The 10,198-nt window shown below is 39.9% G+C and overlaps 1 protein-coding gene across 1 annotated transcript; it reads right to left on the minus strand.

Annotated features, from left to right (window-relative positions):
• Positions 1–1,835: 1,835 nt before the first annotated feature.
• Positions 1,836–2,930, minus strand: LOC126931660 (keratin, type I cytoskeletal 18-like). Its single transcript, XM_050750017.1, has one exon. The coding sequence runs from the start codon at positions 2,928–2,930 to the stop codon at positions 1,836–1,838; it is 1,095 nt and encodes a 364-aa protein (XP_050605974.1).
• Between the last annotated feature and the right edge of the window lie 7,268 nt (positions 2,931–10,198).

Consider the following 10,198-nt stretch of genomic DNA (forward strand, 5'->3'; position numbering starts at 1 on the left):
TCAGTTCCTTGCCATGTGGAACTCACACAAGGTAACTCACAACACGCCAGCTGGCTTCTCTCAGAGTGACAGAAAGCAGCAAAAACAGAAGTCAAAGTCTCTTTGTAGTCTAATTTCAGATGTAACACCCCATTACTTTTACTATATTCTATTCATTAGAAGCAATTCACTATATTTAGTCTACACTCAAGAGGAGGAGATTACATAAGGACATAAATACCAGGAGATGGGATCACTGGAGGCTATGCTGGAGACTGTCTGCCATATGACAAATACCTAGGAATGGAATTGCTGTGTCATAGGGTACACGTACATTTATAAGAAACTGCTAACCTATTTTCCCACGTGGTTATACTATTTCATTTTCCCTCCCACAAGGTATAAGAGTTCCCAGTTTCAAGGTTTCTTAACCTTGGCACTATTGAAACTTTGGCCCAGATAATTCTTTGTTGTGGAAGCTGTGCTTTGCTTTGTAGAATGTATAGCTGCATCTCGGACCTCTATGCATTAGATGCCAGTAGCTCCCTGCTGACTGTGATGCCCTACAATGTCTCCAGGAATTGTCAAATGTCCTTTGGGGCAAAATGACTCACAGCTGAAAACCACTGAATTGCCCCACATCCTAACCAACAAGGTATTTGTAATCTTTAGTTTTAGCCATTCTAATAGAAATGTAGTGTTTTTTTATTGTAGCTTTAATTTGCATTTTTATAACGACCAATGACGTTACACCTCTTTCTATTTATTTTACATTTGTATGCCTTCTTGATGACGTATCTATTGAGCTTTTCTGCCCATTTTTATTGGATTATTTGTCTTCTTAATACTGAATTGTAATAGTGTTTATATTTTTCAGATACAAGTACAGTCATGCATCATTTAACAATGTTGGATACATTCTGAGAAATGTGCTGTTAGTTGATTTTGTCATGTGAACACGGGAGAGCATACTTGCATAAACCTAGATCCTGGCCGGGCACGGTGGCTCAAGCCTGTAATCCCAGCACTTTGGGAGGCCGAGACGGGCGGATCACGAGGTCAGGAGATCGAGACCATCCTGGCTAACACAGTGAAACCCCGTTTCTACTAAAAAATACAAAAAAATAGCCGGGCGAGGTGGCGGGCGCCTGTAGTCCCAGCTACTCGGGAGGCTGAGGCAGGAGAATGGCGCAAACCCGGGAGGCGGAGCTTGCAGTGAGCTGAGATCCAGCCACTGCACTCCAGCCTGGGCGACGGAACCAGACTCCGTCTCAAAAAAATAAAAAAATAAAAAAATAAAATAAACCTAGATCCTATAGCCTACTGCACACCTAGGCTATACCGTGTAGCCTATTACTCCTAGGCTACAAACCTAGGAGCATGTGCAGCATGTTACTGGACTGAATACTGCAGGCAATTGTAACACAATGGTATTTGTGTATCTAAACATATCTAAACATATAGAAGGTACAGTAAAAAATGGCGTTAAAATCATATGGAAACACCTTTGAATATATGGTCCACTGTCGACTGAAATGTTACTGTGCGGTGCAGGCCTGTATTTCATTAGATGTAGGTTTTGAAAATATATTCTCCCAGTCTTGGCTTATCTTTTCATTTAGAGTAGCATGTTTCAAAAGCAAAAGATTTTAATTTTGCTGGAGAAAATGTATCCATTTTTCATGTATGTTGATAACTTTTATGTCTTGTCTTATTCCATTCCGGCTGCTGTAACAAATTACTATAAACTGGATGGACTACAAAAAATAGAAATTTCTTTCTTTCTTTTTTTTTTTTGACCTCCGAACTTTTTATTTTCCTCCTGCTCCCCAAAGGGTACCCTGTCTTCTGCTGGATTAATGCCTCAGAACTTTGGTGTCCTTCATCTCAGACAACACTTTGCCATCCACTGTCTGGTGGGTGGTGGTCTTCTGGATGGTTTGCATGGAGTTGTTGCTGTCCAGGGCATCACCAAGATTGAACTCCTCGCCATCTTCCAGCAGGCGGTGGCAGGTCGCCATCTCAGCCTCCATCTTGACCTTGATGTTCAGCAGGGCCTCGTACTTCTGGGCCCGGCGCTGTCCCTCTGCCAGGGTCTGTGCCAGCTCTGATTCCAGATGCAGCAGGACCCCGTTGAGCTGCTCCATCTGCAGGGTGTGGCGGGCCTCCACCTCCCTCAGGCTGCCCTCCAAGCTGACTTTCAGATTTCTCATGGAGTCCAGGTCAATATCCGAGGACTGGACTGCATGTCTCAGCTCTGTGAGCGTCATCTCAGCAGCTCCAACCTTGGCGGACTGTGTGGTGACCACTTTGGTGCTCTCCTCATTCTTCTGAGACCAGTATTTGTCCAGCTCCTCTTGGTTCTTCCAAGCCAGCTCATCATATTGGTCCCAAATGTCTGCCATGATCTTGGCGAGGTCCTGAGATCTGGGGTCATCTACCTCCATGGTCAACCCAGAGCTGGCAATCTGGGCTTGTAGGCCTTTTACTTCCTCTGCGTGGTTCTTCTTCATGAATAGCATCTCCTCCTTGAGCGCCTCGATCCGTCTCCAGCTGTGGCCGAGTGACACTGGTGTCATCAATGACCTTGCGGAGCCTATGGATGTCACGGGCCATGGCCAGCTCTGTCTCATACTTGACCCTAAAGTCATCAGCAGCAAGACAGACATTGTCGATCTGCAGAACAATGCAGGCATTGCAAAGATCTGAGCCCTCAGGTCCTCAATGGTCTTGAAGTAATGGCTCCAGTCTCTGACCTGGGGTCCCTTCTTCTCCAGGTGCTCCCAGATTTTGCTCTCCAGCTTCTGGTTCTTGGTCTCCAGGCTCTTTGCTCTGTACAGGTAGGAGGCCAGGCAGTCGTTCAGGCTTTGCATGGTCTTCTTCTCGTTCTGGATGCCTCCCATTCCTGCCAGACCCCCAACCATCCCCACGGCCAGGCCCCCAGACCCCATGCCGCCCAGAAGCTGGTCAAGCAGGATACGGAAATCCAGGAACTAGAGCCCCTGGTGCCTGCATAGACGCTGACCATGCTGCTGACGGGCCAGGCACCGTAGCTGGGCGCCTGGACACAGCCCAGGGACCGGTAGTTGTTGAAGGTGGAGCGAGTGGTGAGGTTCATGGTGTCCGGGGAGGCGGGTAAGAGGACAGGACTCAGACTTTCCCGATGACCAAAAAGTAGAAATTTATTTCTTAACGTTTCTGGAAGCTGGGAAGTCCAAGATCAAGACACTGGGAGATTTGGTATCTGGTGAGGAAGAGCTTGCTCTCAGGTTCATAGATGGCTCCTTCTTGCTGCATCCTCACTTGGTGGAAGGGGCAAGATTGCTCTCTGGGGCTTCTTTTATAAGGACAATAATCTATCCATGAGAGCTCTGTCCTCATGACCTAGTCACCTCTAAAGGCCCCGTCTCTTAGTACCATCACATTGGCAGTCAAGATTTCAACTTATGAATTTTGAAAGGATAGTAGCATGTTTTATCTAAGAAAGTTCTGCCTGAATGAAGGTTACAAATATTTTCTCTTTTTTTCTAGAAGTTTTATACTTTTAGCTCAAGTTTGCCTTTCTGATCCATTTAGATTTAAATTACATTTCTGGTGTGAGGTAAGAGTCAAGGTTCATTATTTTGCATATGGATCCAATTATTCCAGACCATTTATTAAAAAGAGTACCTTTTCCCAATTATATTATCTTGATACCTATGTCGAAAATCAATTAACTATACATGTGTAGATCGATTTCTTGGATTTCTATGCTGTTCCACTAGTCTAATAGTCTGTCTTTACACCAATACCACTCTGTTTTGACTCTTGTTATCTTTATAATATGTTCTCAAACCAGACAGTGTTACGTCCTACAACTTTATTCTTCTCTGTCAGAAATGTTTTGCCTTTTCACTTTCATATAAATGAAAGTTCTTTTCATTTTCATACAAATTTTAAATCCATTTTCTCAATTTTTACAAAATAGCTTGCTGAGATTTTGACTAGACTGCATTGGGCCTATCTATTAATTTGAGGTGAATTGACATCTTAACAGTAATGAGTTTTCTGACCCATTAACATGGTATACATCTCTATTTAGCTGTTCTTTAATTTCTTCAACCAAGCTCTTATAGTTTTCACTGTAATCATCTTTCATATATTTTGATAATTCTATCCCTATGTATTTTGTGTTTATATTATGAATAAAATTATTATTATTATTATTATTATTTTTTTTGAGACGGAGTCTCGCTCTGTCGCCCAGGCTGGAGTGCAGTGGCGCAATCTCGGCTCACTGCAAGCTCCGCCTCCCGGGTTCACGCCATTCTCCTGCCTCAGCCTCCCGAGTAGCTGGGACTACAGGCGCCCACCACTGCGCCCAGCTAATTTTTTCTATTTTTAGTAGAGACGGGGTTTCACCATGGTCTCGATCTCCTGACCTTGTGATCCGCCTGCCTCGGCCTCCCAAAGTGCTGGGATTACAGGTGTGAGCCACCGCGCCTGGCTGAATAAAATTATTTTAATTTCCCATTGCTTGTTGTTAGCATATAGAAAAATGGTTGATTACGTATATTGACTTCATATCATGCTACCTTCCCATATTTATTTATTAATTCTAATATTTTTTGTAGCTGGAACTTTGGAAAAAATCAATAAAACTGATAAACCTTAGGATTTTCTATATAGATGATTATCTCATTTGTGAATAAAAACAGTTATAATCCCTTCTTTCCAATCTTTATGCCTTTTATTCTTTTTCTTGCCTTATTGCAGAAGTAAAGACCTCTAGTTAATTGATAAGTAGAGGTGGCGAGAATGGACTTCTTTGCCTTATTCTCAAAATTAGAGGAAAAATATTTATGATGTTAGCTGTTGATTTCTCATAGATGTCCTTTATTGGGTTATGGAAATTCTCCTCTACTACTAGTTTGCAGAGAGCTTTTTATCATGAATAGGTATTGAATTTTGTCAAAAGTTTTTTTGCGTCTACTGAGATGGTGATACAGTTTTTTTTTTGCCTCAGTCTGCTATTAGGATAAATCACATTGATAGATTTTCTAAAGTTAAAACAATCTTCCGGCCGGGCGCGGTGGCTCAAGCCTGTAATCCCAGCACTTTGGGAGGCCGAGACGGGCGGATCACGAGGTCAGGAGATTGAGACCATCCTGGCGAACACGGTGAAACCCCGTCTGTACTAAAAAATACAAAAAACTAGCCAGGCGAGGTGGCGGGCGCCTGTAGTCCCAGCTACTCGGGAGGCTGAGGCAGGAGAATGGCGGGAACCCGGGAGGCGGAGCTTGCAGTGAGCTGAGATCTGGCCACTGCACTCCAGCTTGGGCGACAGAGCGAGACTCCATCTCAAAACAACAACAACAACAACAACAACAACAACAACAAAAACCATCTTCCATTTCTTGGATAATTATACTTGGTAACAATATATTATCTTTTTTATACATAAAGAAATTTATTTACTAAAGTTTTGTTCAGAATTTTTGCATCTATAAGGAATATTGATCTATACTTTTCCCGTAATGTCTTTGTCTGATTTTAATATCAAGCTCACCTCATAAAATGAGCTGGGAAGTGTAATCATTTCTTTTATTCTCTGGATGAGTTTATGTAGAACCTCCATTATTTCTTTCCTAAAAGTTTCCTTTAACATATCAGTGTTGTGGCTGATGTTTTCTTTCTGAGAAGATTTTCAAATATGAAATTTTTAATAGAAGATATGGGGCTATTCAGATTACCTATATTTCTTTAATGAATTGTGGCAGTTTGTGTCTTGCATAGAATTTATATGTGTCATCTAAATTAAAAATTTTTTGCTAAAATTTTTCAGAATATTCTCTTATCCTTTTGATGTGTGCTGAATTTGTAACAATATTCCTCTTTCATTTTTTTTTTTAACTGATAATTTGTGTCCTCTCTCTCTCTTTTCTTTTTTTTTCCTGATTAGTCCGGATACAGTTTATCAATTTACAGATTTTTTTTCCAAATAGTCAGTTTTGGGTTTTTAAAAATATTTTTCTATTGTGTTTATTTCTTATTTTAGTCTACTCTTTATTATTCTCTTCCACTTGCTTTGAATTTAATTTGCTCCTTTCTTTCTAGTTAATGCTGAAGCTTAGATAAATTTTTGAGATTTTCTTTTTAAATATAAGCATTTAACGCTATAAATTTTCCTCTTTGCACTGCTTTTGCTTTATCACACAAACTTTGATATTTTGTGTTTTCATTTTAATTTTGCTCAAAATATTTTATAACTTCCCTTGTATTTTTTATTTGACTCATGAGTTTTTTAGAATTGAATTATTTAATTTCCAAATATTTGGAGGTTGTCAAAATATCTTTTTGTTATTGATTTCTAGCTTAGTTAAGATCAGATAACTGTATTATTTAAGTTTAGTTTAGTTAAGATCAGATAACTCTATATTATTTCAGTTATTTTCATGTTTTTTGACTTGTTTTATGGCCTTGCATATGATCTATGTTACTGATTGCTGTCAACAGTTCAAACAATGTATATTCTGCTGTTGCAGGGTCTGTATGTCAATTAGGTTAAGTTGGTTGATAGTAAGTCTTCTTTATACTTATTGGTTTTATGTCTACTTGTTCTATACCAATTTCTGAGAGAAGAGGGTTGAAGTCTCCAAAAGTAATATAATATTTGTCTATTTCTCTTTTTAGTTCTATTAGTTTTTGCTTCTTATTTTATAAAGCTCTGTTATTAGGTGCAAACACAATTATTGTTATATCATCATGACAAGTGTATCTCTTTATCATTATGAAAAGTCCCTTTTTACCCTTGGTAATATTGTTTTGAAATCTATTTTGTCTGAAAGCAATATAGCTACTTCCGCTTTATTTTTGTTTAGTATTTGCATAGTTTATCTCTTTAAATCACTTCACTTTTACCCTAACCGCATCTCTCCAGTTAAAGCAAATTTCTTGCAGAGAGCCGACAGTTGGGTTTTGTTTTATCTAGTCTGTCAATTTTTTTTGCTTTACGTCTTAGAACAATTGCTATGGTCTGAATATTTGTGTCCTCTCAAAGTTCATATGTTACAATCCTAACCGCCAAGATGATGATATAAGAGGTGGGAACTTAAGGACGTGATTAGGTCATAAAGGTAGAACCCTTATGAATGGGATGATGCCCTTATAAAGCTGCCTTGTCCCTTCTGCCATCTGAGAATGCAGCAAGAAGGGGCCATCTATGAATCAGAGTGTGAGTCCTCACCAAAAACCAAATCTCCTTGTACTTTGGTCTTGCACTTCCAGCCTCCAGAACTGTGAGAAATAAATTTCTTTTATTTATAAGCTTCCCAGTTTATGGCATTTTGTTATAGCAGCCCAAATGGAGGAAGACACCAATTTACATCTAATGTCATTACTGAAATGGGTATAGCTTACCTGTACCATGATGTTATTTGTTTTCTATTTGTCCCAAATGTTCTTTGTTCCTCTTTGTTTTTTATGTTGCTTTCTTTTGGATTAATTGAATATATTTTATGGCTTCATTTTTTTTTTTTTTTTTTTTTGAAAGCGAGTCTCACTCTGTTGCCCAGGCTGGAGTACAGTGGCATGATCTTGGCTCACTGCCAACCTCCACCTCCCAGGTTCAAGCAATTCTTCTGCCTCAGCCTCCCAAGTAGCTGGGACTACAGGTGCACGCCACCATGCCCAGCTAATTTTTTGTAATTTTAGTAGAAACAGGGTTTCACCGGGTTGCCCAGGCTGGTCTTGAATTCCTGAGCTCAGGCAATCCGCCCACCTAGGCCTCCCAAAGTGCTAGTATTACAGGCGTGAGCCACTGCGCCCAGCCTATGGCTCCATTTTATCTTCACTATTGGCTGATTAGATATCCATCTTTTTAAATTTTTTTGTAGTTGCTCTAGTATTTACAATGTAAAATTTTAACTTGTCACCATCTATTTTCAAACCCTACTAAAAACACTTCACATAAAATATAAGATCCTTACAACATATATTTCCATTTACCACCTCCGTTTTCTGTGCTATTCTTGCCATACATTTTGCTTCTATATTTGTTATAAACCCCACGATACATATTTTTTTGCTTTAAACACTCAATTATCTTTCAAAGAGATTAGAAGTAGAAAAACTATGTTTTATATTCACCTTCATATTTTACAAAACTGCTCTTTTAGTTAACAACATAATTTTCTGGAAGGGTGACTAAATTCTGCCAGTGCATTTTCTACACTATCTTGGCAAGATATGAATGTCTTCATTTCTCATTTCTAAGTTATTCTTACAAACTAGCAGTGTTGATATAGTTTGGATGTGTGTCCCTGCCCAAATCTTGCACTGCACCACGTCTGGCCACCTTGCTCAGTCTTTCTTGCTCCTGCTTTGGCCTTGTGATGTGCCTGCTCCCTCTTTGACTTCTACCATAATTGTTGGTTTCCTGAAGCCCCCACCAAGAAGCTTAGCAGATGCTAGCATCATGTTTCCTCTACAATCTACAGGATGATGAGCCAATTAGCCTCTTTTATTTATAAATTTCCCAGTCTTGGCTATTTCCTTATAGCAATGCAAGAACAGCCCCATTCATTTTGCATGGCGCTGTACCTGTGGGATACTTCAGATCTCAACCAACAATTCACAAAAGTGATTGAGGACATTTCCATTGGCTAGAATCCAGGTTTGTCGAGGTGGTCAATCAATAAAACAATTAATTAACAATTATTCGTTTGTTCATCTTCTTTTTGTTCTTTCATTCATCAAACACAGATTAATCATTAACTGTGTACCTATTACAAGCTCAGTGCTGGGAATGCAAAGGATCTCTAGATTTAATAGGTTTTAACTGGAAGTATGAGATTTAATAGGTTTTAACTGGAAGTAGGAAGATAGTGAAATAACTTTTAAAATGCATTAATCAGTGTTTTCTTCCTCAGTGCCTACTGTTATTTCTCTCATAATTCTTAAGGCCTAGCTTTTGTAACTTGGTATAATATAGTGTTATTTTATGATGATGATCATCATAATGCTGCTACCAGTGAGATGGGATTATTCCCTTGACCTTGACCCCCTTCATGGGCAGGAACTGGAATGGCTTATTTCACTCAGCCTGCTGCTTGCCACTCCTCACGAGAGTGAGTGAGTCAGGAACCAGAGCGAAAATATGAATGCTGGAACTGACCAGTCACTCCTCTCTGGTGAGAGCAGGCTGTGTGTGGGCTTTGGAGCAATGTCCCAGCCCCTGCCCTCATGGGCTCTTGTCTGGTATCCAGAAAGAATCAGGTCACATGAACAGATCGAAGGGTAGTATATGTGGAGGATTTTCTTGGGCAATGGATGTGGCTGTCAGTGGAATGGGGAATTGGAAAGGGAATGGTGGGGGAAGAAGGTGATCTTTCCCTGAAGCCACACCATCTGAAGTTGACCGCATTTATCTGTAGTCTCTGCTTGTATCCCCAACACTTAGCCATTTATATTGCTCTTCCAGCTGAAGTCTTTTTATGGGCACAGGATAGGGGCATGGCGGGCTAAAAAGGCAACATTTAGCTGAAAAATGGGGTCAGCTATTGTCACTTAGGGCCACAGTTCCATGCTTTAGAGTGGGGTTTAGCCGGGAGCCCAATCATTCTGTGTCACCAGTGCCATTACATACATTTTACTCCTTTTCTCTTTTATCCCTTATAACATCCCCAGGAAGTATTATTTTCCTGATTCTACAGAGAAGGACAGAAGCTCAGGGAGTGATCTGCCCAAAGTCACAACTACTATATAAATAATATGACACTGGATTTAATCCACTCCAGGCTGACTCTGGAGCCTCTGCTCTGTCAGAAGTAAGCAGAAAAGATTGGTCCAAGATTTCTGCTGCTTCTGCTTTGAATCCTGTGTAAGAGGGGTCTGGACATACTGCAGGTGGTCAATAAAGACTTAACAAAGAGGAAAGGACACAATAGAGTGAAAAGGCAACCTACAGAATGGGAGAAAATATTTGTAAATCATAATATATCCAATACAGGGTTAATATCCAGAACATATAAAGAACTCCTATAACTCAACAACAAAAACACAAATAACCAGATTTTAAAATGGGTAAAGGAGTTGAATAGTCATTTCTTCAAAGAAGATACATAAATGGCCAACAAGCCTATGAAAAGATGTTCAGCATCACTAAATCATTAGAGAAATGCAAATCAAAACTTCAAGATATCACTTCACACCTACTGGGATGCCCACTGTCAAAAAGAAA

The sequence above is a fragment of the Macaca thibetana genome, chromosome 11 (genome assembly GCF_024542745.1).
Source record: "Macaca thibetana thibetana isolate TM-01 chromosome 11, ASM2454274v1, whole genome shotgun sequence".
NCBI classification, from domain to species: domain Eukaryota; kingdom Metazoa; phylum Chordata; class Mammalia; order Primates; family Cercopithecidae; genus Macaca; species Macaca thibetana.